This window comes from Callospermophilus lateralis, chromosome 1 (genome assembly GCF_048772815.1).
Source record: "Callospermophilus lateralis isolate mCalLat2 chromosome 1, mCalLat2.hap1, whole genome shotgun sequence".
Classification (NCBI taxonomy): Eukaryota; Metazoa; Chordata; class Mammalia; order Rodentia; family Sciuridae; genus Callospermophilus; species Callospermophilus lateralis.
Window position 1 is genome coordinate 209,010,703 of NC_135305.1, and position 27,627 is coordinate 209,038,329.

Genomic DNA, 27,627 nt, shown 5'->3' on the forward strand with positions numbered 1-27,627 from the left:
CCTGGCCTCTATAGATGCTAGGATTATAGGTGTGTACCACCATGCCACTCCTCATTTTAAGAGGATCAAAACTGAAGCTCAGCCAGGTGCAGTGGCACACTCCTGAATCTCAGTGACTTGGGAGGCTGAGACAAGAGGATCACAAGTTCAAAGCCAGCCTCAGCAACTTAGTGAGAACCTAAGCAACTTAGCAAGACCCTATCTCAAAAGGAAAAATAAAAAGGGCTGGGAATGTGGCTCAGTGATAAACTGCCCCTGGGTTCAATCCCCAGTACCCCTCCCCACTAAAAGAAACTCTGAAGCTCAGAGAAGTCATGTCACTTGCTCAAGGCCACAGAGCTGAGGTTAGGGTAGGAAGGCGATCTCTGTAACCCCCAGAAACAGTACATGCTCATAAATAGTGAACTTGATCATGGACTCAGGAACCTCCTGATTCAGGACAACATGTGACAATATATCATATATTCCAAGCTGCTCCCAAAACCTCACGGCCTCTCCAAAGGACCTTCCCTCTCCAAGTTGTTGAGATCAGTGCTGCAGTCCCCACATTCAGCTGAGTTACAAAAGAGACCCCTCCAGTGGTCTTTTATTATTAGGCACCACAGCTGGCCAGATCCTCAAGACAGATGAGCCTTGATCCCCACCCCTAGCCAGCAGAGGGAGGTGTCCAGGACCCACTTGACAGGTGAGAAGAAAGAGGAAGAGTTCTGAAGGAACTTATCAGAGCAGGTGTGAGAACAGTCCCAGAACTGTCTGAGACTGGTTCACAGCGCTAACTTCAGATAAGTCAGTGGGCAGTAGAATGTGCCCTTTGCCCCCAAGAAATGCTGAGAAGGAACTTCTGATAGGCAAGGGCATGGGGGAGGGGCAGGACTGTGGCTGCTAGCTGGCCTGGGGACACAAGATCCCAGGAGCTGCTTTCTGCCTGGTCCATGCTTCCTCAGCCCTGCAGCCTTTACCTGGCACCAGAGAGAGGACAGTGTTTGCCATAGGGGAACAGAATATGGGGGGCAGAGTGGTGGGACACAGATTTCCCCTCATTTCTATGTCATTCGACTCACCCAAGGTCACAGCCTAGACTGAGCCTGGGTTCATGGTGCCAGGTTACCCTTCTGGCCTGTCCACAATTCTTGCAGCTCAACTCGGCAGCCCAGGTCCCGCAGGGCGGCCTTGGCCACGTCCTCACAGTCTCGGTGGGCCGCTCGAGCCTGTGAAATGAGTGCCTCAGCCCCCAAGTCCAGGATGGGCTTGGAGAAGTCTTGGCTTCGGGATACCAGGTTGCGGATCAGCATGCAGGCCTGTTTCTGGAGGACAGACACTATGAGTTTCTGGGAAAGATGGATACCTATTATATATGCTGTGTAAAGAGTTATTCTATTTTTTGAGGGGTACTAGGGTTTGAACCCAGGGTGCTTTACCACTGAGCTATACCCAGCACTATCTAGCTCTCTAGCTATTTTGAAAAGGGGTCTCATGAAGTTGCTGAGGCTGACCTCAAACTTGTAGTCCTCTTGCCTCAGCCTTCACAAGTCAATGAGATTATAGGTATGCACCACTGTACTCAGTCAGATGTGATTATTTAAAAAAATACTTTTTCAATGCTCAGTTAAATCCCTGAATATAAAAATCAGAGAAACAGGGCCAACTGTATATTGTTACTCATTTGGTGGCCATCTGTAGCCTGCATTTTCTGTGCGTAGGTGTGAGGGACTGCCCTAAAGCATCCCAGTGTGGTGGGGCTCCTGTCACTAATAGAAGAGCAGATGGGAAGCAGGGAGCAGGAGGGTCTGCCAGTCAGAGTGAGAAGGAGTAGACAAGGTGATGGGCCAACCCAGAGGATGGAGCCCCAGAGTGGGGATCAGTGAGAACAAAGTCCCCGTGGGACCCAGCCTGGTATGGTTTCTATTTTTTATTTTTTAGTATTGGGGATTGAACCCAGGAGCATTTACCACTGAACCTCACTAAGTTGCTGACTCTGGCCTTGAACTTATAGTCCTCCTGTCGCAGCCTCCCAAGTTGCCGGGGTTACGGGTATGCACCATGGCACCCCACCCAGCCTGGTGTGTTTGAGGCCCCTGTGCTGGGAAGAGGAGAAGTGGGGAGGGGCCCAGGACCACAGGGAGGCGTCTAGTTCAGGCAGGAGTGAAGTGAGGTATAGATGGTGGGTCCCACAGCTAGCAATAAGATTGGCAGTTCAAGGAGGGGCTGGTAGCCTCCCCAAATCCCAGGTAGAGTCCCCTTTGTGCTACCCCCTTCCCCTCCTCCCCAGGTCCCCCTAAAGAGATTTTCAAGAAAGTAGAAGAGTAAATGTACAAAGAGCAAAGGGAAGCTAGACTTGATGGCACATGGCTGTAATCCCAGCTACTCAGGAAGCTGAGGCAGGAGGAACCTAAGTTTGAGGCCAGCCTGGGCAACTTAGCAAGACTCTGTCTCAAGAAATAAAAAAGGCTGAGGATGTAAATCAGTGGCAGAGCATTTTTGTAGCATGATTAAGGCTCGGGGTTCCACCCACAGTACAAAAAAAATAACAAATGAACAAACAAATGGTTAGGAGAGAAGATACTCTGGGAAGAGTTAAGCATTGGTTAGAAGATGGAAAGGAAGGGTTGGGTGCGTGGCGTGCACCTGTAATCCCAGTGGCTTAGGAGGCTGAGACAGGAGGATCGTTAGTTCAATGCCAGCCTCAGCAACTTAGTAAGACAACATCCAAAAGGGCTGGGGATGTGCCTCAGTGAGTGAGTGCCCCTGAGTTCAATCCTCAGTCCAAAAAAAAAGATGGAAAGGAAGAGGCCTTGTGGGTTCAGGCTGTGGTGGAGACGTGGGCAGGGAGGGCCTGCTCTCACCTGTATGTTGGCCTCCTGCCCCACACCATTGCCTGCCCACCAGCTTCCTGTCCCCCCAACACCAGTCCACCTACACACAGATCTCCTGCCTCTGCCCCCATACCAGCCTGCTGCCTGCCCCTCACATGCCCCCACCTTCCTTCCTCAACCCCCCACCCCACCACCCAATCCACCCCTGTCACCTGCACGCCAGCCTCCTGTGGGTGTGCCTTCATGGCCTGCAATGCGGCCAGGGCCCCGCCCCCCTCCATGATGACCCGGCTGTTCTCTGGCTTTCGCAGGGCCAGGACACTCAGGGCCGCACAGCTCTGCTCACATACCTGTGGGGATCAGTCATGGGTGAGAGGCGGCGGAGACGAGGCAGATGGACTCCCTCCTTCCCACCAGCCCTCATGGTCACCACCACCACTGAGGGCACTGGCCTGGCTGGATCTCAGGTAGCCTGGGTGCTCACCCCAGGACACTCAGGCCTCTGAGACAGAGTCCAGGCCCCTTGCTCACCTCCCCTGGCCATGGCCCGCTGAGAAGTGAGGAAGAGTAGAGCTCCAGGTGGACATGGAAACAGCAGGCCTCCAGCCGCCAACCCCACCCCACGTGCCCCTGAGGTGGATACCTGGGGGTTGGCCAGGTGCTGGGTCATGGCGGTCACAATGGACTCTGTCCCACCGGTGCGGACAATGGCATCCTTCACATCATCGTTGCCCGCGATGGCCCGCAGGGCGCTCAGCACTTGCTTCACAAGGTCCTGCACAGAAGGCAAGGCCTGGATGCACCCAGCCAGGTCCTCCTCCTGAGCTGGGCTAGGCGTGAGCCTCTGGGTTGCTAGACTGTGGGAGGGGTCTTGAGGAAGGGCCTGGGGCTGTTGGTCTGTTTCAATGAAGGGTGTAGCTGTCTTGGGGAATGTGGGTAGTCTTCATGGCAAAGAGAAGGGAAGGGAAGCTTCTAGAGGCAGACACCTGGGCTTAGGCCACTTGGGTCCAAGCAGGACATCTGGCTTACTTGATCACCCCTCCCTTCTAGTGAACATGTGACTTGGTCCCTGGGTTCCATCCTCAGCACTATTAAAAAAAAATAATAACTGGGGCTGCCAACTTCTGGGACAAAGTTGAGAGGAGAAGAAAACCGAGGCCCCATCCTGGGACTGTCAAGTAAAATGCCTTCCCTCCTTTGCTGGGGCCAGTTCTAACTGGGCTCTTTGCCACTGCACAGAACGAGTCTGGCTGTCACAGCCAGGTGCCCCCGGGGCTTTTCTGTCAGCCTGCCTCGGACAGATGCATGCTGGCTGCATCCTGGGCCAAGCACAGGGAGAGAGGCTGATAAGCAGCTGCTAAATGATGGAGCGATGGTAGAGGACTCCCCTCCTGTCCCACAGAAGGAAACAGAGGCAAGCACCACATGCCATGACCAGGCCCTGCCCTGGTGAGCAGATTCCCCCATCCTCTTCCTCCCATTCCTTCCAGAACATAAAATGGTGCAAAAGGACAGCGAGGTAATCTCAGTAACTTGGGAGGCTAAGGCAGGAGGATCACAAGCCCGATGCCAGCCTGGGCAACTTAGTGAGACCCTGTCTTAAAATAAAAAATCATACGGGCTGGGGTTGTGGCTCAGTGTTAGAGCGTTTGCCTAGCATGTGTGAGGCCCTGGGTTCCATTCCCAGTATTGCCAATAAAAAAAGGCGGGGGCGCAGGTTTGTTTTGCTCTGCAACTTTAGTTCCTGTACTTGGGTCAGTAAAAAGAAAACTGTACCATGGTTCCAGGGTTGGCAGATAGCACCAACTTATTCTGACGGTGGCCTATCCTGCTGGCTGGGACCCAGAGGGGCAGGAGCCTTCGTTGCAGGAAACAATAAATCAAACCCAAGCCAGGGGCCATGCATCCTCAAGGTTCTAGGCCCCTACCTGGTGGTTATTACAGTTGGCTAGCAGGGTCACCAGGATGCCAAGGCCCCCAAGGTCAACTATTTCCTGACAGAACTCATTACGGACAGCCAGGCGAGACAGGGTGCTGCAGAGCTCACTCAGGACACTGGGGTTGTCGGAAAAGCCTGGAGGGAGACAAAAAATGCACTGTTGGTGTTGGGAGAGACCCTAGGAAGAGGAAAAGGGACCTCGGCTTGGTGAGGTCCTTGATCCACTAGTGGAACCCAGTCCCTCTGCCTCAGAGGATAGCTGCCTGCACCAGAAAGGCCCCAGGAGTAGACAGGAGGGGCATCTCAGGCTTGTGCTGCCCCCTTCTGGTCGCTGCTGGAGGAAAGGGGAGAGCGCCCCTCCTCCACCCTTCCACCCCTGTGCTCTGAATAAATTCCAGACCAACTGATGGTCTTAACTAAAAAAAGAAAACCATAATAGCACCAAAATAAAACATCCGAGACTATTTTTATGATCCTGGGGTGGGAATGACAGAATAAGTGCAACAGAAAACCACAGAGGGATACACAGACTGAGTTGACGGGCAAAACACCAGTGTCCCAGACGAAGTTTGAGGTTCAACGTGGGGAGCAGATGCCTGCCCTGGCGCCCACAGAGCAAATGTTTCTCATTTTTCTTCCTGCAGCACTGGGGACTAAACCAGGGCACTCTATCACCGAGCTACATTCCCCAGCCCTTCTTTTTTATTTGAGAGAGGGCTTCCCGAAGTTGCTTAAACTGGCCTCAAACTTGCAAACCTGCTAGGATAACAGGCAGGTGCCAGCAAGCTCAGCAGATATTTATTTATTTTCTTATTAAAAAAAAATTCATTCTACTTAGTGACACATGACAGTAGAATGTATCTTGACATATCATACATAGATGGAGTGTAACTTCCCATTCTTGTGGTTGTACATGATGTGGAGTTATACTGGTCGTGTATTCATATGTGAACATAGAACAGTTATGTCCAATTCATTCTACTGTCTTTCCCATCTGGGCAAATATTTATAACTGATACAGAGGAGCTGGGCGTGGTGGTACACACCTGTCACTCCAGTGACTCGGGAGGTTGAGGCAAGAGGATCATATGTTCAAAGCCAGCCTTAGCAACTTAGCAAGGCTCTAAGCAACTTAGCAAGACCCTGTCTTAAAATAAAAAATAAAAAACAGGTTGGGGATGTGGCTCGGTGGTCACACACCCCTGGGTTCAATTCCCAGTACCACACACAAAAGAATAATAATAATTGATACAGAGCTCTGGGACGGCCAGTGCATGTGTCCACTGGGTCTGGGTCCCAGAGATCCCTCCAAGGCTGATGTGCAGGTATTCTGTGGATGTGGTCACCAACCACAACCAATTGCTGTTAAGTAAGGATCTGAGATGACCCTATACCATGTGGATGGGCCTCATCCAATCAGGAGAAGGCTTTAAGGGGGAAACCAGATTATCTGAGGAGAAAAACATGGCCCTGGGGCTGCCTGGCAGTTTCTACCCTGTCCTAAAAATCGCAGCTCACAATACATGAGCCCATTTTTTACACAAAGTAACTTCAGAGATTGGGGGTGCAGCTCAGTGGCAGAGCATGTGCTCAGCATGTGTGAGGCCCTGGTTCTATCCCCAGCACCAAAAATAGAAAGACTTCATATATACATATGCTACATGTCCTTCTCTCTGGTGCCAGCCTAATTCAAGCTCCCATAAACAGACAGGAAAGATGAAACCTACCCAGAAAAGCAGCTCAACTTGTAGTCAGGACCCATTCTCAGCTTCTCTGGAGGTGTGCAGGGGCCTGAGGCAGGCCTGGCTCCCTGGCAGACAGGCCTGGTTCCCTGGCAGACAGGCTGGCTACAGAGCCAGAGCCACAGGGCAAGCAGGAGAGGAGAACTCATTCTTCCAGCACCTCCTGTGTGCTGGACCTCTGTCAGGCCTTTGCTGGTAGGTGTGGTGGACATGGTGAAGGACAGAGGCTTTAGGGTCCAAAAGTCAGGGTATGGCTTCCTATGGCCAGCTCCCTGGTCACCCTGCACAATAATCTACAGCCAAACATGAACAAGAAAATGTCAACTTTCATCTTGGACTGACTCAGGAAGGCCGGCAAGACTCCCCGACTCCTGCTCTTTAGGGAATTCCTCTTCCTCATCTTCTTCCATGTGGCTGGGCACAGTGGGCCACCTCCCTAAACATTTCCAGGGATGGGCAACGGACCCACTCCTGGCCAATGAATGCTGCCTGGAACTCTCCAGGAGCCACCAGGAAGCATAAATCCACTTCTATTACTAGGGTAGCCATGTGAGTGGGACTAGGCCAATAGAGAAGCAGAGCCTGGACCTAGCCATGCCTGAAGCAGTCTGAAACTCTGATTCTTTCTCTTTCTTTGTTTCTTTTTGTTAGTTTGATGCAGGGACTGAATCCAGGCTCTTGCTCAGGCTGAGCACAACTCACCCTGGCCACAGCCTGCCTGCTGCTGTACTGTCACTGATCACATCAGCTGGGGCTCCTACCTTTGGCAGCCTCAATGAGCACCTTCAAGCCTCTGTTTTCCTGCACGATCATCTTGGCATGGTTGTGGGCGTTGCTGTAGGGCACACGAATGTCATCATCAAAGGTCATGATGCGAAGGGCCCAGCATGCCTCCCTCACCACATCAGCATGCTGGCCATGCTGGGCAATGGCACTGGTCAGCAGCGGTAGCACACCAGCCTTCACCAGGCCCTGCCGATTCTGCTCATGCTTTAGAGAGGCATGTCGCACACAGCGGATCCCAGAGCAGGTCAGGTTGGCTTCATTAGCACTCTGGGCCAGTGTGTCCACCAGCAGCTGTAGGCCTTGGGCATCTAGAAGGTCAGGCTGGCCATCAGTCAGCATTGACAGGGCGTTGAGGGCCTGGAGCAGAAGGTTCTGGTCTCCTGCAGCAGCCAGCTTCCAGGCAGCCAGGATAATGGGGTAGGCTCCTTTCTGGGCCGCCAGGAAGCGGCAGGCTTTGTCCTGTTTGCACTGGTCACAGAAGCGGGTAAGGTGGGTCGACACCTCTACGGGGCTAGAGGAGGCCACAGATTTCTGCAGGTCACCCAGGGCCTGGGAGATAAAGAAGAAACTAGTGTCAGCTCAGCCCAGAGATGGGAATCCAGGGCCATGCTGACAGTGTCTGCATCCCTGCAGGGTCCCCTCCTCCAGGATCTGGGTGGAAGATGGAAATAATGTAGGGTCAAAATTTGCAATCTTCGGGCTGGGGATGTGGCTCAAGCGGTAGCGCGCTTGCCTGGCATGCGTGCGGCCCAGGTTCAATCCTCAGCACCACATACAAAGATGTTGTGTCCGCTGAGAACTAAAATAAATTAAAAAAAAAAAAAAAAAAATTTGCAATCTTCCCTCCTCAGCCTTCTGCATGGGGGATTACAAGCATGGGGCAACCACTCCTGGCCATACTTATACTTTTTAGTGAGAAGGAAGGTCTCAGCTATCTCAGGGTCCCTGCTAAGGAACTGCACACCTGTGTTGGACAAATTAAACATCCCACCCCTAGTTGACTTGGAGAAGCTGTAAGTGAACCCAGAAGTGAGGCCAGCCAAACAAAACTGACACAGCTGCCATCGGTCCACCTTTAGAGAGAAAAAGAAGAAAGTCACCTTCATCAGATCTGCCCATCAAGATGTCTCTTTGCTGTACCTCTCATTCACTCCCCAAATATTTACAAAGTACTTGCCAAATATACACGGTTGATTTACCCAAATATAGCTCTAAGTCATGTGGGAAACATGATGAAAGAAAACAATTTGAACAGGGCAGACCAGTCTCATTGCCATTCAGCAACACAATCTCAGGACATGCCTCAGCATGAGCTCAAGAGGAATCTGTGTGCTTAGAGCTGATGAGATCATTGGCACCAGCTCAGGCAAGGGCAACTGGACAGAAACCATCAGCTCAAAGGGCTTTGATTTGATCTTAACACTCATAAAGGTCAAAGATACCTATGAGCCAGCCCTCCCTAACTGTGAACCTAAATTGAGGATATGTTACCACACAAGAGAATACTTAAAAAATGAGTCTGGGGGCTGGGGTTGTGGTTCAGTGGTAGACTGCTCGCCTAGAACATGCAAGGCCCTGGGTTCAATCCTCAGCATCACATAAATGTAACAAAAAGATATTGTGCCCACCTAAAACCGAAAAATAAATATTAAAAAAAAAATGAGTCTGGGAACCTGGGTGTGGTGGTACGTGCCTGTAATCACAGCAACTTGGGAGGCAGAGGCAGGAGGATCGCAAGTTTGAGGCCAGCCTCAGCAACTCAGTGAGACCCTCAGTGACTTAGTGAGATCTTGTCTCAGTACAAAAAAAAAAAAAAAAAGTTAGGAACTGATGGTGTAGCTCAGTGGTAGAGCTTTTGCTACTGTAAGGTTTTGGGTGCCATTCCCAGCATTGCAAAAAAATAAAAATAAGGGGCTGTGGATATACCTCAGTTGGTAGACTGCTAGCCTCGCATGCACAAGGCCCTGGGTTGAATCCCCAGCACCACAAAAATAAAATAAAAAATAAATAAAATTCAACTTTACTAGCAAAGGGGGATGGTGTGGGGACAACAAGGAGGCCATTTTCACAAGACCTCTGCAAGGTCAGAGCCAGAAGGATCCTTATGTAAGGACACATTGCCCTTAGGCAGAGTTGGGTTTGCACCCAAGGTGTCTCCTCCAACTTCCTCTTTTTTTTGGATACATGGTCTCACCATGTTGCCTAGACTAGCCTTGAATTTGCAATCCTCCTGCCTCAGCCTCCTGAGTCACTGGGATTACAGGCCTATGCCACCATGCCCAGCTTCAACAAGTGAGTTTAAATGTTTAATAGACTGGGGCTGGGGATGTGGCTTAAGCGGTAGCGCGCTCGCCTGGCATGCGTGCGGCCCAGGTTTGATTCTCAGCACCACTTACAAAACAAAGATGTTGTGTCCGCCGAAAACTAAAAAATAAATATATTTAAAAAAAAATGTTTAATAGACTGGCTGTAAAGTGCTAATAAATGGTTGATGTTCAATAAAGACTGCCTTACATCCTCCTCTTGCAATTTTCTCTCTCTCTGGGAGGCCAGAAATGCTGTCCTATGCCACCCTCAACCCCAGGCTCCTTGAACCAGGGACAACCAAGAGCATGCTGTGAATTCTGATCTCAGATCATGGGCTCCATGTGGAGCTCAGCAGCCCCCCAAATGCTGTGCTGCCCTCAGACTGGGAGTCAGGGAGAGATGTGGCTGCAAACTCAAGCTGGCCTAGGCTTCAGAGCCTGCCTTCTGCCATGTGGAAAGGGAAGAGCTATCCACCAAGATTATTCCAAAGTGATGAGGGACCTCTCACATGGGCTCCATGCTCCTACCTGTAAGATATCATGTGTGGGCTCCTGGGGTCCATCTGCAGAGACTTTAGGCACACTCTTTACAATGTTGCTCAGATCAACGCCTGTAAAGAGGAAGATAGGAACACTGAAAAAAAGAGTGACAACTGTCATCCTCTGGCCTACCAGTGGAAGTCACACCTCATTGTCCCTTCTGCTGAGATACCCCCTTCAGGAGGTCTTTCAGGGGTCTTCCCAGTGCTTCTTTCTGCCCAGGTCAGCCAAAGGGAGCAGAGTGGTAGCCAGGCCACGGCCAAGTGGGGCCGCATCACTACTACCATCTCTGTGCAGTGAGATGGCACTTCCTGCCTGGGAGAGGACATGGGATCCCTCTGCCGTTTCTCTCAGAGATCCCATTCTCCCTGGCTTTGTGCTGCCCCTACAGGAAGCATTCACTGGTCAGACACTTCCAATCACCCTGCCAGCCCCTGTCCATTGTGTATACTTTACTCTGTGTCCAAGAGGCTGACCTATGAGACTGGACCCCAGATCCCTTGCCCACTGGCTTTTGGTTGGGGGTAGTGGGGATTGAGCCCAGAGCCATGCTCAGTGCCATCTGGCTCTTCAATGAGCCTGTCCAATGGGAGCTAGAGTCAAGACTGGGGGCAGGAGGAGGGGAATGGTCAGTGGTATTCATTTCTAGCAATCTGCCCTGCCTCTACCCAAAGACCTGATGCTTATCAGAAGACTCCTCTCCAGAGCCCCTACTCCCTGCTGTGACCATCAAGGTTCCTGCCCTGGCTGTCAGGGGCTCTAAACCCTGCCTAAACCATTACAAATGGTCCCTTAATAACTACTCTCCTCTAAGGCTTGGTTTGGGCACACTATTTCTACGGCTGATGACTGCCATCACCCTCTTCCACTCTGAGCCCAAGTGGGGGTGCAGAGGGGCAGGTAGCCCTGCTTACCAGGGCCAGGTTAGGGAAAGCCATTTCAGGGAAGTGACAGTGAAAATGAGATCCACAAAGAGGATCCAGCCTCATAAATGACTCAGTGAGATGGAAGAAAAGAGAGGGTAGGCATGATCACGGCCGGACCAGAGGGCCTAGCCTAACTGGGGCACCAGTTTCTCTGCCAGGCATGATGGGGTTATGGCAGTCCAGGCGGGATCCCAACACTCTTGTGTCTAAGAGCCGTGGACCAAGCCATAATGCCCTAACCTTGTGATTCAAACTGCTCCATGGCCTCCTTCACTGCTTCCTCTGGTCCCATCTCAAACTCCTCAATGTTCTCCTGCACAGCTGCATCAAAGGTCTCCTGGGTGATGCGCTTGGAGGTCATCTCTGTCTGCTGAGCAAAGTCAAGAGGAAAGCTTATCAGAAGAGAGAGAGCAGGCAAAACACCACTTTGGGGGAGCACCTAGCCTCGGGATCAACCCTGAAAAAATTCTTATCACTAGATCATGGGTAAAGGGAACATCGCAATTTCCAAAGAGCTTTGAAAAACGCAAAAGAGAGCAGGGCACAGTGGCCCACATGTGTCATCCCAGCTACTAAGGAGGCTGAGGCAGGAGGATTGCAACTTCAAGGCCAGCCTCAGAAACTAGTGAAGCCCTATCTTATAATAAAATTTTAAAAAAGGCTATGGATATAGCTCAGAAGTAGAGAGCCCCTGAGTTAAAGCCTTAATGCCATTCAAAAAATAAATATATATATAAACATACACACACACACACACACACACATATATGTATAAAATGTCATTCTAATACTAAATACGTAATAATCATACCTTATTATACTTACACACATAATCTTATATATAATTATGCAATAAGATACCATTATTTTACAGTGTATCATTATATTACAGGTTGACTATCCCTTATCTGAAATACTTGGAACCTAAGTAGTACATAATTTGGGGGATTTTAGAATATTTGCATATAAATTATGAGCTATCTTGGGGATGATACCCAAATCCAAACAGAAAATTCTTTTTTTTTTTTTTTTAAAGAGAGAGTGAGAGAGGAGAGAGAGAGAGAGAGAGAAATTTTTGATATTTATTTTATTTATTTTTTAGTTATCGGCGGACACAACATCTTTTGTTTGTACGTGGTGCTGAGAATCGAACCCGGGCCACACGCATGCCAGGCGAGCACGCTACCACTTGAGCCACATCCCCAGCCCCCAGAAAATTCTTTATACATTATATATACCTTACACACATAGTCACAGCCTGCAGGTAATTTTATACAATATTTTTAGTGTGTCCGTTTTGACTGCAACCCATTATATGAGATCAGGTGTGGAATTTTCCAATGTGGCCATGACAGAGCTAAAAGTTTAAAAATTTGGAGAATTTCAGATCGCAGATTAGGGATGCTCAACCTGTTATATAAAATTTAAAAATAACAATTAATAATAATAACTAATCAAAAGGAGGGCTAAAGAAGAAACTAATAAAAATAGTTACCTGGTAGAGAAGGGAAAGAAACAGAAGCTGGATTATTTACTCTGAGTGTATCTTCTGGAATGGGATGAATTTGGAAGCCATATAAATCCTTTATATGACTAGAAAATGAAATAAACCAAAATAAAAATAAAAGCAATCCCTAAAAACCAAGAATGAAATTATGCCAACTAATCTGGGCTGGGGATGAGGCTTAATGGTAGAGTTCTTGCCAATAATATGCAATAATATTGCAGGCCCAGCACTGCAAACAACAAAAAACCTCAATGAGCCAGATATGGTAGCAGGCATACCTGGCACCCTCACTCTCAGGATCCTGCTAAAGCAGGAGGATCTAGGTTCAGCCTGGGCAACTTAGTGAGACCCTGTTTCAAAATAAAATAAAAAGAACTGTGGTTGAAGCTTGGTGGTAGAGTTCTTGCTAGCATACTAGACTCTGGGTTCCATTCCCAGTACTGCAAACAAAGGAAAAAAAGATTGTAAGATCATAGGATGAAATAAGTAAAACCTCATAACTCCATCTAATTAACAATACTGTATATTGCCTACTTGAAATTTGCTAGGAGTCGAGGGTTTTATGTTGTTGTTTGCTTTTGTTTTTCCTCTGGCAGTACTACAGATGGAACCCAATGCTTCACACAGGGCAGATCTTAAGAGTTCTGACCCCATCATACACAAAAGATCTTTTTTTAAAACTTCTTTTTTATTTTAAAATTTTTTTTCTATTGTAGATGGACACAATACCTTTATTTTCTATTTATTTTGTATGTGGTGCTGAGGCTCGAACCCAGTGCCTCACACATGCTAGGCAAGCACTCTACCACTGAGCCACAACCCCAGCCCCACTAAAGATCTTTATGTTAATTAGCATGACTGTGATGAATATTTCACAATGTATACATATGTAATTCTGACGATGTACAACAAATATACACAATATACTTACACATAACACAATGTATATCTCTATATTGAACCTCCATAAAGTTGGGGGAGGATCTCAGATCTCTTCCCCTTGTTTTGTATGTGGTACTGGGTATTAAACCCAGGAATGCCACATGTGAGGCAAGCCCTCTACCACTGAGCTACATTTCCAGCACTCTTCTAAATTTTATTTTGAAACAGAGTTTGGTTCTGTTGCTCAGGTTGGCCCGGAACTTGCAATACTCCTGCCTTTAGCTTCTTGAGTTCCTGGGATGACAGGTGTGCACTACTGTGCTTGGCTCAGAGCTCCTAAATTTGAACTGAAATTTTCAATATGAACTCCTGATATATTTTCTTTTAAGCAAACAAACCTCTAATGTTCTAATGATAAGAACAGAAAATGCCTAAAGGAAATGATATCATAGTAGCATTGAGCATCCTTAACACCAACTATGTTCTCTAAATACCATTTCCCATAGAATCCGGGGCCCCTGGAAGAATGGCTAATTCCATGTTTTGGCAGGACATAGATCTTAGGAGCTAGGGCATCTGGTAAGATCAGAAAGCAAGGAAGGAAAAAGTCCTAAGAGGCACCTATTAACTAAAGATGAGACAAGCAAGCTCTTTAAAAAAAAAAAAAAAAAAAAAAAAATCCAGGGTTGGTAGTGTTGCTCAATGGTATAGTACGGGCATGCACAAGGCTCCAGGTCAGATCCCCACAAAAATAAACAAATAAAAGGATCAGTGTTTATCCTGCCTGTCTTATACAATGGGGTCCCAGGTTAAAAAGGAAGGATGAGGAAAAGTTCTGCTTCCGATCCCAGCTGATCAGCCAAGCCAGGACAAATCTAGAGAATGCTCCCTACAGGCTGGCAAAACCATCAGGTACAAAACCAGTGAAGATGGACCCTGACAAGGGCTGGACAGGAAGTGAGTCTATGACTTGATCTCACTTCCTCAAAAGAAAAAACAACATCTGTTTCCTGGCAAAGAGCAAAATTCACCTGTGAAATCATTGGTCCCAAACTTCAATCTAACTATCTGTCCAGTGGAACTTTGTGTAATGATGGAATATTCTATATTTGTGTGGTCCAGTAAGGTAGCCACCAACCCCAGGTTTGGGAGTGGGTGGTGCTATGGAGCAGTTAGTAGTGTGGCTGAGGAACTGTATGTGTAATTCTATTTAATGTCAATTCATTTTAATAAAAATAGGGAGGGGCAGAGAGATAGCTCAGTAGTAGAGAATTTTCCTAGAGTGCCTGAGGCCCACACTAGCAATTCCCTTTGCAATGTTTGGTGGCAGGCACACCTGGCTTCCACAAAGACAATGATGTCTACACAGGCACAACTGGGTCATTAACTCCTGCCATAATCCCTTTGTAATTAAGTAATTAAGGGAGGACAGGTCTCAGTTCCAGAGCCTTAACAGAGTTTAATAACTTTCTTCATTTTAATTGTTTTAATTTATCTGCCTTGTTTATTATAATATACTGTTTCCATTCTCAAACTGGTATCAAGTTTCCATTTAAAATACATCTCTTTTTAAACCTACAGTAAAGTTGCAAGGAACACCTTATATCCTTCACCTAGCTTCATCAATTGTTAACCTGTGAGTGTGTGTGTGCATGTGCACACAGCTACTATCTGAATATGTTCCAAACATCAGGACCTCTTTCCTCCTAAAGACCAGTATGACCTCCCCAGTAAAGACCTCTTATGCAATTACAGCACATATGAATTTAACATGAGAAATCTAACATTGATAAAATACGTGTGCACGCAAGCGATGGTGATGGAACCCCCATGAGTGGTCTACCTCCTTCCTGCCACACCCTCTCCCTCTACTCTCCACACAGAATCCAGAGAGGACCTTCAAAGCACACAAATATTACCTCATTCATTTGCTCAAAACCCTGCAATGGCTTCCCATGCCACTTAGAAAAAAACCCGTCTCCTTACGAGCACTTTCTCTATGCATACTTTTCCAAACTGCTTTCCCTGCCTGATTTTCATCCTTCCAGCTACCTCCGGTTAAAACAGCCCCCCTCTCCTATCCCATTATTCTCTTTTATTCTTTGCATAGCATTACTTATATCTAGAGCGACAAGGTTCATTTATTTATTTGCTTATACCTTCTAGTCTCCTTGCCCCTACTGCCTAAGACGGAGCCCGACACGTTGCTGGCACTCAGTACGTAGGTGTTGAATGAATTAAAAAAAAAAAAAAAAAATGCAAAGAAAGCAGACGCCAGGAAGGCAGATTCGGTCCCCTAGCGGCTTCAGTAAGAGTCCTTCCTTCCCCAAAATCAAATTCTGAGGGCTTTGTAGCAGTCACCAGCCCGACCCCACAGCATCCACTCCCTAGTCCGCGCGCCACAGGGTTCTTGGCCGCTGCTCACCGGGTCTTCGAAACCACGTGGGGCAAGGGTGGGGCTCGCAGCTGCCACTGAAGGCACCAACTCTGGCCCGTTCCGGCCGCCGTACGAGCGCAGGCGCAGTGGCGCCGCCTCACCTAGGCCTTCTTTAGCTTGGCAGATAGCTCCCGGAGTAACTAAGGATGGCCACGATTGCAGGTAAAGTAAAAAGGACCACCTGGTGCGTGTCGGCACAGTAACTGTCGACTTGTCCGGAACGCTCAACGTAGTCGCCACCCCCACCAGGCTCTAAAAAAGGCGAGCAGGGCGCCTGCGCAGAAAGGCTCGCTGGCGGTGGCCTGCGCTTGCGCTCAAGGACTCGACAGCACCCTGCGCCTGCGCGGCGCAGCGCTGCGGAGACCGTTGGCTCATTTGCATGTCCCCGCCTCGCGCGGCGGCGGGTGAGAAGCCTGAGGCGGCGGCGGGGGCGGCTCCGCGCGCAGTGGGCTCGGGGTGAGGCCCGGGCCCGGCGTCGTCGGTGGGTGGGCCCCGGGGCGGGGGGGCTCGGACTTGGTCTGGGTGGCCCCGGACTACATGATGGCGCCGAGGGCTTGGCCCTCGGGCTTCGTCCGCGGCCCGGTCCTGAGGGGCGGTCGGTGGCCTCCGGGAACCGACTCCCCTTTTTCGTCGTCCTCGGAGGCTGGGCGGAGGCGGGCCGTGCTGGAAGGGTTCATTGGGTCACTTGTTCATTCATTCCACCCGAGCCCGGAGCAGCACCGGCTCGCGGGGCGATAACGGCCACCGGTGCTGCGTTCGGCCCTTTACCTCTTTTAAACTGGTTCAGTCCCCATAGCAACCCCAATTTTAGCTGCTCATTCCATAGATGGGAAACCAAGGCGTAGAAAGGTTAGGACACTTGTTTTAAACCCAGGCCACCTGACCCGGAGACCCGGCCCTTCGCTATTCAGAGAACAAGGGACACCGGGAAGGGAATCAAAGGATGGGAAAATGGGGTGATGGTTGTGAAAAAACGACTGTAAGGCAGGTGTGCGTCTTGAATTTGGAGGTGTCTCTAGGCCAGGACATCTTGATGATTAAGGACGTTGAACTCCTAAATGTTGCTTAATTTTTTTTCTACTCCTTCTAAAGGGCTTTGTTTCCACTAATGCTCTAAACAGCAGGTTCAAGTCTGGTCTGTCTGACCTTGGGTGGGTCACTTAGCCTAGGTCTGCCTTTTCCTCTTCTATGTAGTGTCATTCATAAAAGGACCCACCTCGTCAGTAGGCTATTGCAAGAAGCAAAAGAGATCGTGCTGGTACCTAGTACACAGCAACCTCTGTCACTAGCTCATTGTCATTTAGTAGAGATTCTTCCACGCACTTCTCCAGAGACTTCTCTCAGGTAGAGTAAGCTCTGGATGCCTCTTGGTGAAATGGGAAAACAGTGGTCACATCTTTCCTACATTTGTGAGGGTTGTATTCCTGTTCTTCTGACCACGTTATACTCTTTTGTGTGTTGAGTTGTGCTATCCTCTAGCAACCCCAAGAAATAGGATTGCTCTGTGTGCCTCTTGTAACCCATTCCAAGGAAATGGGCTCAGACAAGGCTCTTCTTGCTCCTTTTCCTGACACACATGTGAGCCTCACCTGGAGAGAGATCCCCTTAAAAGACTCCAACCTGCCTTTTGAAGTACCATGGCAGGATTATGGATTACTACGTGATTTTTTTTCCTTTTGATTTTTTGTTTTGAAACTGAGTATCCCTTAAGTTGCTGAGTTTGGCCTTGAGCTTGTGATCCTCCTATCTCAACCTCTCAAGTCACTGGGATTACAGGCATGGACCACTGTGCCCAGCACTGCCTGGTGACTAAGGATTGGGTAAAATAGAGCAGGCTCTGTGAGAGAGTTGTTATTCTTAATATGTCTTTTTCTTTCACTATAGGGCAAGGAAATATGGCAGCAAGGCGAATTGCACAAGAGACTTTTGATGCTGTATTACAAGAAAAAGCTAAACGATATCATGTGGACCCCACTGCTGAGACTGTAGGAGAAACTCTTCAGTTTAAAGCTCAAGGTAAATTTTTTTTTTTTTTTTTTTTTTTTTTTTTTGAGAGGGAGTGTAGTATCTAGAGTCTGGGGCAGGATTTTAGTGTCTTAGACAAGTACAGAATTGCTCTGGTCCTTGCTCTCCTTATTTAAGAGAAAATAATATTTTCACATTGCCCACTGGGCAGCCAAATCATTATGCAGAAGGAGGTGTTGTCATTAACTGGAGCTTCTTATTAGATACTGTCTTTTGAAGAACATAATTTTAGTGCTGTGAATGGTATCCAGGGCCTTACTCATGCTAAGCAAATGCTTTCATTGATCTATGTCTCCAACCCCTAAAGAAGGATTTGGGGAGGTGGGGTACTGGGGTGCATAACCACTGAGCCACATTCCTAGCCCTTTTTATTTTTCATTTTTGAGACTGGGCCTTACTAAGTTGCTTAGGGCCTCATCCTCTGGAGCTGCTGATATTATAGGCTTGTATTGCCACGCCCAGCAAGGATTCTTGAATCAATCTAGTAGCATCCCCTGCCATTCCTGCTCAGGTTTAAGCTCTTATCATTTCTTGCTTACATTATTGCAATGTCCTGCAGGGTCTTTCTGCTTCTGACTTCATTTCCTTCATATCAGCCCTTAAAATAGTTGTCCCTCAGATCTATTAGTGCCAACCTCCTTAGGCCACTGTCCTGCTTAGGCTCTTGGGACTCCCCAATTGCAGTGTTATATCTTCTTCAAGTGCAGGAATAGCCACTTAACATCTGCAGAGGGGGTCTCTAGCTGCCAGATGTTGGTTCTGCTTGAAAACATTTCCTTTGAATTTCTTTATCTCAGGTCTGCTTGGTTAATTCTCTCAAAACTCAGCTCACAGGTGCCTTCCCCTAGGAAGCCTAAGCAGGCCTTGAGGTTGATTTTGTTACCATCCCTACTCCAGGAAGTACATGCCCTGGGCCTATTTCCCCTGGGCTGCTCACAGTTATACCATCCTTAGGGTGAAGAAAAGGCCCCTCCTATTGTTTAAGTCTAAGTCTTTGGGATAGGAATAACAAATGTGCTTTGGACTGGAGAATTGAAGCTCAGAGGTTATCTCTAGGTTCTGAGATTTCAGAATTTACAGGGATGTTTGCTGGAGTACCAGCTCAGTGGTAGAGCACTTGCTTAGCACATGTGAGGCATTGGCTTTAATCTTCAGCACCATGTAAAAACAAATAAATAAAGGCACTGTGTCCGTTTACAACTAAAAAAATATTTTATTTTATTTTTTTTAAATAGAGGAGAGAGAGAGAATTTTTTAATATTTGTTTTTTAGTTTTCGGCGGACACAACATCTTTGTTTGTATGTGGTGCTGAGGATCGAACCTGGGCCGCACGCATGCCAGGCAAGCGCGCTACCGCTTGAGTCACATCCCCAGCCCTAAAAAAATATTTTAAATAAAAATTTACAGGGACACGGTTGAGGATGTGGCTCAGTGGTAGAGTGTGTTTTTTTTTTGTTGTTGTTTTGTTTTTTTAAAGATGGACACAATATCTTTATTTGGGTTATTTATTTTTTATGTGGTGCTGAGGATCAAACCCAGTACCTCACAAGTATGAGGCAAGCTTTCTACCTCTGAGCTATAACACCAGCCCCTAGAGTGTGTTCTTAATATGTGTATGATCTTGGTTTCATCCCAGTACTGCTAAAACACAAAGTTATGTGATATGTACACAAAACCATTGCAGTTATAAAAGATCGGAACAGTTTAATAAAAAAACGGATGAAAATCCTCCTAGCTACTTCCTTATCCCTCAGAGGTAACTATTTATGGTGTTTTATACATCCTTCAGTTCTTTTAGTGAGATATTATAGTACTCAATACTTTATGTGTTTATCTCTGGAGAATTAAATCTTGGTTCTTTATCTATAGACTCAAGCACCAATACATCTTAGTTACCTCAAGAAAGATTGGAGAAGTCTGGTTTTAGCTGAGTGACAGAATACTTGCCTAGCATGTGCAGGGAACTAAGTTCCATCTCCAGTATTGCACCACCCCCTCAAAAAAAAAAAAAAAAAACTATGGAGGATGGGGACTAGAAACACAGCAAGATGATGGTTTTAGAACAAAGTTCATGATTCATTGGTCAGCCTTTCTCTCTCTCTCTCTCTCTCTCTTTTCTTTTTCTTTCTTTCCTTTTTTTTTTTTTTTTGGCAGTACTGGGGATTGAGCCCAGAGGCACTCTACCACTGAGCTATGTCCCAGCCCTTTTCCAGGGTCTCACTAAGTTGCTAGTGCTGGTCTCAAACTTTGGCTCCTCCTGCCTTAGCCTCTTGGGTTGCTGGGATTATAGGTATACACCACGCATAGCTGGTCAGCCTTAGTTCTATGTCTCTGCTTTACTCTGAACTCTTCCCATTTCTTATAAACCAGGACATGGAAAATGTGTAGCATCCAACCACCACTCTCCCTCTAATTCTCCTTCCCTAATTGTGCCATCAATACCATAATCAATGCCTGGATTATTATAGTAGATTCCTTTCTGGAACATTCATGTCCCCTTTTGTCCACTAAAATATATTCCGTGAATAGCAGCCAGTGAGGTTATTCCTTTGCTCAAAACCCTTTGGTGGCTTTTGGTTTCACCCAGAATAAAAATTGAGCCCTATCTAGGGCCTGACTTCTGGATAATCCCTCCCCACATTGTATCCTATCATAGTGGGTCTGTAATTTTGTTGCACTTTAGAATAGTTTGGGAGCCTTTTCAAAATCCTGATGCTCAGGTCAGACTGTATTCTCATTAATTAAATAAGGATGTTTAGGGATGAAAGGCCCCTGCAGACTTCAATGTGCAACACAGTTTGGGAGCCACCTTTCTATCACTTTGTTTCTGGTTTCCTCTGTTCCCTTTTGCCTGCATTGCCCCCCACCCCCATCCCATTGCAGGGCTTTATCCTGTCCCCTCTATCTGGAAGCCTTCCTCCTCTTACTGTATTATCTAGCCCCTCATACAGGCTTCTGCTTCTATATACACTGCTGTCAAAGCTGCCCTCTTGGACCAGCCTGTCTAAAAATGATATTTCCTTTTTGCATTCTTGCTTCCTTGAGTTTCATTCTTGGCATTTACTTTTACCTGCTATATTTTTGTTTGTTGTCTGGCTCCTTCAAAACTAGATTATAGATTGATTGAAAAATTCAAATATCAGAAAGATAATCCATGGGGCTGGGGCTGTGGCTCAAGCGGTAGCGCGCTCACCTTGCATGCTTGTGGCCCGGGTTCGATCCTCAGCACCACATACAAACAAAGATGTTGTGTCCGTCAAAAGCTTAAAAAAATAAATAAATAAAAATCCTCTCTTTGTCTCCCTCTCTCTCTCTCTCTTTAAAAATAAAAATAAAAATAAATAAAAATAAAAAAATCCAAAGAAACAAGCAAGCAAACATGCAGCTTTAAAAAAAAAAAAAAAAGAAAGATAATCCATGAAAAGGCCTAAAGCCAGATGCAGTGACACACACTATAATCCCAACTACTTACAACACTGAGGCAGGTTCAGGGTCAGCCTGGGCAACTTAGTGAGACCTTGTCTCAAAATAAAAAATAAAAAGGACTGGCTCCCCTGGGTTCAGTCCTAGTACTGTTTAAAAGAAAGTGTGCCTGAGGCCCACCAATCCCATATACCCATTGTCCATAATTCATTTCTGTTTCTAGCTTCTCAGAGTTCTTTTATGTGTGAATAAGCAACTGTAAATATATGTTTCCACTTTTCTATGCTGTTCACTTTCCATATTGATGTGGCTTCTTTTCTTCCTTCCTCTCTCCTTGCCTCAGTCTCTGGTTTTTCAGCTTCATAGAGAGGATTAGCTAGGCAGACCTTTGATTTCAACCAGCCTTGGATCAGGTGCTTGTCTTGGGCCTGATAAGCTGTGATGAGCATTGTGTCAGCTAAGGCTTCTACCTCATGGTGGCACTGTGGGCTTATATTTTCCCCTAGGAGGCAGCTAGAGTTGGCAACCTCTGTAAAATCTGGCTGCTATGAGTTAAAAGTAGAAACACAGAAGTGTTTGGTTGCATTAAAGAAGTCCAGGTTTGCCTGGTGTGATGGTGCATGCTTGTAATCCTAGCAGCTTGGTAGGCTGAGGCAGGAGGATCACAAGTTTGAGGCTAGCCTCAGCAATTTACTGAGGCCTTAACTAACTTAGTGAGACCCTGCCTTAAAAAAAAAAAAATGAAAAAAAAAAAAAAAAAGGACTGGGGATGTAGGTCAGTGGTAAAGTACCTCTGGATTCAATCCCTAGTACCCACCCCCACCCCACCCCCCCAAAAAAAAAGTCCAGGGTAAGATGGGCATAATGGTGGGTGCCTGTAATCCCAGCTACTCAGGTTGAGGCAGGAGGTTTACTTGAGCCCAAGAGTTCAAGGCTAGCCTAGGCAATATAGCAAGACCCTGTCTATATTTTTTCTTTTCTTTTCTTTTTTTTTTTTGCCATAATGGGATTGAACTCAAGGATACTTGACCACTGAGCTACATTACCAACCTCTTTCAGTTTTTTATTTTATTTATTTATTTATTTTCAGGGCTGGGGATTGAACCCAGAGCCTATGTATGCTAGACAGGTACTCTACCACTGAGACACATCCCTAGCCCCTTTTTTTAATTTTGAGACAGTCTTGCTAAGTCACCAAGACTGGCCTAAAACTCAATCCTCTTGCCTCAGCCTTCCAAATTACTAGGATTAACAGACATATGCCACTGTGCCCATAAGATCCTGTCCTTAAAAGAAGCAGATACCGGCTAGGTTGGTGGCACACATCTGTAATCCCAGCAACTCAGGAAGCCAAGACAGGATCACAAGTTCAAGGCTAGTCTCAGTGACTTAATAAGACCCTATCTCAAAAAATGAAAGGGCTAGGGATGTAGCTCAGTAGTAAAGTACCCCTGTATTCAATCCTCAAGACCACTCTTTTCCCTCCCCAAAAAAAGTAAGGGCTGGGAATTTTAAATCATCTCTTGATGATTTATGATACCTAATACAATGTAAATGTTGTGGAAATAGTTGCTACACTGTATTGTATAGGGAAGGTGTCAAGGAAAAGTCTGTACATATTTAGTACAAATGCAGTTTTTCTGGATATTTTCAATCTGAGGTTAGCTAAATCCACAAGTGCAGAACCTGCAAGTAAAGAGGACAAACCACTATCAACCCAGACTTTTGTGTGGGAGTAGAGGGAGTACTGGCCATTAATCCCAGGCTCTTGTGCATACTAGGCAAATGCTGTACCACTAAGCTACATTTTGTTTGTTTGTTTAAAGTTGATATTTTTTTTAAGTATATATACCTTTCTTTATTTTTATGTGGTGCTGAGGATAGAACCCAGTGCTTCATATGTGCTAGGCAAGCGCTCTACCACTGCCTCACATATGCTAGGCAACTGCTTTACCACTGAGCTACATTTTAAACTTTGACAACACATCTAAATTTGCAAAAAAATACTCAGGTATAAACACTTCTTGGCTGGTGGTCCATGGGCTTCTGTTTGTAGTCTCTGGTCTAAAGTGCTTTTTTGTTTGTTTCTTTTTTTTTGGATTATTTATTTCAGATCTCTTAAGGACAGTCCCAAGATCCAGAGCGGATATGTATGATGATGTTCACAGTGACAGCAGATACTCCCTCAGTGGATCTATAGCTCACTCTCGAGATGCTGGGAGAGAAAGCCTGAGAAGTGATGTGTTTCCAGGACCCTCCTTCAGATCAAGCAACCCTTCCATTGGTGATGACAACTACTTTCGCAAAGAATGTGGTCGGGATCTGGAATTTGCCCGTGCTGACACCCGGGACCAGGTCTTTGGCCACCGGAAATTGGGGCATTTCCATTCTCAAGACTGGAAATTTGCACTCCGTGGCTCTTGGGAGCAAGACTTTGGCCGCCCAGTTTCCCAAGAATCCTCCTGGTCACAAGAGTATAGTTTTGGTCCTTCTGCTGTGTTGGGGGACTTGGCCTCCTCCAGGCTGATCGAGAAAGAGTGTTTGGAAAAAGAGAGTCAAGATTATGATGTGGACCATCCAGGGGAGGCTGACTCTGTTTCCAGAAGCACTGGTCAAGTTCAGGCCAGAGGCCGAGCTCTAAACATCATTGATCAGGAAGGCACCCTTCTAGGAAAGGGGGACACTCAGGGCCTGCTTACAGCAAAGGGTGGTGTTGGGAAACTTGTCACACTGAGAGGTGTGACCACAAAAAAAGTACCCGTTATAAATCGTATTACTTCCAAAACTCAGGGCACTAACCAAATCCAGAAAGCCACCCCAAGTCCTGATGTGACCCTGGGGACAAACCTAAGGACAGAAGACATCCAGTTCCCCACTCAGAAGATCCCTTTGGGGCTTGATCTAAAGAACATTCGGTTCCCTAGAAGAAAGATGAGCTTTGACATTATAGATAAGTCTGATGTGTTTTCAAGGTTTGGGATAGAAATAATTAAATGGGCAGGATTCCATACTATAAAAGATGATGTTAAATTTTCCCAACTTTTCCAGACTCTCTTTGAACTTGAAACTGAAACCTGTGCTAAAATGCTTGCCTCATTCAAATGCTCCTTAAAACCCGAGCACAGAGATTTTTGCTTTTTTACTATCAAATTTTTAAAGCACTCTGCTTTGAAAACACCCAGAGTTGATAATGAGTTTTTAAACATGCTTTTAGACAAAGGTGCTGTGAAGACCAAAAATTGCTTTTTTGAAATCATAAAGCCCTTTGACAAATACATAATGAGGCTTCAAGACCGACTTCTGAAGAGTGTCACACCCTTGCTCATGGCCTGCAATGCCTATGAGCTCAGTGTCAAGATGAAGACCCTAACTAACCCTCTGGACTTGGCTATTGCCCTAGAAACCACCAATTCTCTCTGCCGGAAATCTTTAGCCCTTTTGGGACAGACATTCTCATTGGCTTCTTCTTTCCGGCAAGAGAAAATCTTAGAAGCTGTTGGCCTCCAAGATATAGCTCCCTCTCCTGCTTCCTTTCCAAACTTCGAGGACTCTACTTTGTTTGGGAGAGAGTATATAGACCATCTGAAAGCATGGCTGATCACCAGTGGGTGTCCCTTACAGGTCAAGAAGACCGAAGCAGAGCCAGCACGAGAGGAGGAGAAAATGATTGCTCCTATGAAACCAGAAATTCAGGCCAGGGCTCCAAGTGGTCTGAATGATGGTGAGGAAAGCAGTGGAAGTTTCTATGTGTTGTGGCTTATTTTCCTGATTTTTGATAATGTCTCCTATTCTCTTTGAGATTTTTACACAGCAGTTCTTTAGTTAACTAAAACCAGTCAGGATTTTAGTAGAAAATCACACTGGCCAATACACATGTCTGCCATTCTTCTGTGAATGTGTGTTAAGAGTCTTCTACCACATAAGCCCTTAAAAATTTTGGGATCATAGATCTCTTTGACATTCTCATGGAAAGCTGTGGCCCTTGCCAGGACAAAAGGACATGTATATTTACATAAATTTTACCTATACTTTTTCATCAGAGATCAAAATTAAGATCCCCTGTTCAACATGCCCACCTTTCCCCAGGTATTACTAGAAGGAAGGGGAAAGACAAAAAACCGCTAGATGCCATCTCTAAGGAGTCCCTGGCTCCAGAGGTAAGGAGATCTCAAAATACAGTCACTCCTGTGCTAGGTTGAAAGGGTCCCAGTAGAGGCCCCAGCCCAGCCTGGGGAATCAGGGAGGCTGTGGTTGAGTTGTGTTGAAGGATGCACAAGGACCAGCTAGGGTATTTCAGTTGGTAGTAGCACCTTTCCTCCACCCAACTTCCTTTTCTAGATTTGGGTGTGGGTGTGGGTGTGGGTGTGGGTGTGGGTGTAGTGCTGGCAGTTGAACCCAGGGCCTTGTGCATGTGAGGCAAGCACTCTACCAACTGAACTGTATCCCCAGCCCCCTTTTCTAAATTTGCTAAAGGTACTTAAATTTTTTTAACACTTGATAACCAGCAGTTAATGTAGTGACCAAGAAATAGGAATAGAAATGACTATTTGCTTTCTATCTTCCCTCTTCTTACTCCCAGAATGGATGCTCTCACTGCTCAGAGGTCATAAGCATGTATCCATGTTCTCTTGGCTACTGTGATCAGTGAGAAAGCACTTTGACCCTGACATGGTTTTCAGTTTTCATTGTCCTCAGCCCAGTGGGGACTTTCATTTGTACCTGATTTTTTTCCGGTTCCATACCACCCTCATGAAGCCCTGATTGCATGAGGCAATGGATAAGTCCTACCATGTGTGGGTAGTCACAGCTACTCCTAGAGAGGGAACCTGAGGTAGTAGGTTCAGGACTGAAGCATTACCCTCCCTCAACCCTAAAATGCTGAATGGAAAGTCAGTGTAATAGGGTTACTAAAGAATATAGCAGAAAGGAAGGGTCACCTATAACCTAACTAAAAGTGGCTCACCACCCACTTGTGGTATTTTTGCAGCTGCACTCCTACTGGAGGTAAATGTTACCATCTGTTCTTTTATGCGATTGTCTCTGCAGCGTTTGCTACATCATGCTGACCTAATGAAAAATATTGCACCTTTGGCTTGATGTCAAACTCATGGAGCCTTTTACTAGAGGTTTCTGAAGCCTAACAGTGGTGGGGTCACATGTAATTGGCATCCACCAGCCTTGGCTCTCTGCATGCACATCTGGATAGCCAATGAGAGGGCCCATATCTCACAGGAACTGCTGAATAGCATCAGGCAGTGTCACTGCCCAACGTTGCACCTGTTCTTGTTGGAAATGCTGAGATGACATCTTTCATTGAATGTGTTGATTATTAATTATTTTAAATTTTTTCTTTTTAATCCTTCCTTCAAAGTATATGTTCTCAGTGGTAGGGTTTCTGGGCCAAAGCTGTGGCCCTGTTCTGGCCATTTCATGGTCAGCCTAGCTAGAAATGACCAAATTTGCAGCAATCCACGAATTTCATTTGCCTAAAAAGCTTTTGGTTTGTACTTCATATTCTTTTGTAAAATAAGAGTTTTAAAACGAGAGCCAACAAAGAAGAAAATGCTGTTTCATAAGGGAAGTATTTTGCAATAACATGACAGTCAAAGGATTTATCCTGTGCGAGGAGCACACAGTAATGCTTAAAATAAGCCCAGCAATATATCTAAAAAGAACAAATAAAAAAATATGTAGACTCACTTGGGCCCTGGAGTTCAGGGCCACTTAGGAAACAGCAAGTTCCCATTTCAAAAAATATAAATATAAGCCCAAAGAGGCTGGGAGTACCACTCTGTGGTGGAACACTTGCCTAGCATGTAGAAAGGTCTGGGTTTGATCCCCAGTGCCACAACCAAATTCAAAGCTCCAACGCAAAGACAGCATTGTGCAGTCATTTACAGAACAAACTGGGAAACCACTCCAGTTCAAGGGTAACTTTAATTAAATGATTGAACAAATAGACCATTCTGTGCTATTAAAACTACAAATATCAGGAAGCTAAACAATCATTATTTGAAGAAGCAAGCTATTCTGCATTGCTGATAGCACTGTAAATTTACAGAGTCATATTGGAAGAAGCTTACACTTTAAAAAATGATTTACTTTTCATTTGGCATGCTCACACATACACACACAGGATTTTAGCCTAAGGATGGCTGCTTTACATCCCTATCCCCTTGTTTTTAATTTTGAGAGGGTCTTACTAAGTTGCCAAGACTGACCTAAACTTGTGGTCCTCCCACCTCAGCCTCTTCAGTAGCTGGGATTACAGGTATGCGCCACCACACCCAGCCTAACAGA

At 46.4% G+C, this 27,627-nt stretch overlaps 2 protein-coding genes across 13 annotated transcripts in view; one reads left to right on the forward strand and one right to left on the reverse strand.

Annotated features, from left to right (window-relative positions):
* Positions 1 to 554: 554 nt before the first annotated feature.
* Positions 555 to 16,161, reverse strand: Armc6 (armadillo repeat containing 6). Of its 7 annotated transcripts, none has more exons than XM_076845500.2 (9): positions 15,867 to 16,161; positions 12,548 to 12,645; positions 11,293 to 11,422; positions 10,115 to 10,197; positions 7,256 to 7,829; positions 4,742 to 4,887; positions 3,457 to 3,588; positions 3,026 to 3,163; positions 555 to 1,304 (listed from the first exon to the last, which is right to left on the reverse strand). In XM_076845500.2, the coding sequence occupies exons 3-9, from the start codon at positions 11,411 to 11,413 to the stop codon at positions 1,092 to 1,094; spliced, it is 1,407 nt and encodes a 468-aa protein (XP_076701615.1). In that variant the 5' UTR covers positions 11,414 to 11,422; positions 12,548 to 12,645; positions 15,867 to 16,161; the 3' UTR covers positions 555 to 1,091. The 7 variants fall into 7 exon arrangements, with proteins under 7 accessions (XP_076701615.1, XP_076701641.1, XP_076701661.1 ...); XM_076845526.2 differs by lacking the exon at positions 15,867 to 16,161 and adding an exon at positions 15,601 to 15,860; XM_076845546.2 differs by lacking the exon at positions 12,548 to 12,645 and having other exon boundaries at positions 16,060 to 16,161.
* Positions 15,928 to 27,627, forward strand: part of Sugp2 (SURP and G-patch domain containing 2) — a 34,082-nt gene continuing 22,382 nt past the window's right edge. For 4 of the 6 annotated variants that reach the window (XM_076845431.2, XM_076845440.2, XM_076845450.2 and 1 more), the window contains exons 1-3: positions 15,928 to 16,040; positions 17,763 to 17,894; positions 23,441 to 25,048. In XM_076845431.2, the coding sequence (XP_076701546.2) occupies positions 16,025 to 16,040; positions 17,763 to 17,894; positions 23,441 to 25,048 (1,756 nt within the window). In that variant the 5' untranslated portion in view covers positions 15,928 to 16,024. Of the gene's footprint in view, positions 16,041 to 16,253; positions 16,360 to 17,762; positions 17,895 to 23,440; positions 25,049 to 27,627 lie in introns of those variants that run through there. The other 2 variants (XM_076845468.2, XM_076845477.2) reach the window with 2 other exon arrangements.

Coding starts and splice junctions, on each gene's coding strand:
- Armc6 (XM_076845546.2), bottom strand. CDS start 11,413: ATGACCTCCAAGCGCATCACCCAGGAGACCTTTGATGCAGCTGTGCAG. Junction 4,888..7,255: donor GCTCATTGAGGCTGCCAAAG/GTAGGAGCCCCA, acceptor GTCTCCCTCCAG/GCTTTTCCGACAACCCCAGT. Junction 3,164..3,456: donor AGCACCTGGCCAACCCCCAG/GTATCCACCTCA, acceptor TGATCCCCACAG/GTATGTGAGCAGAGCTGTGC.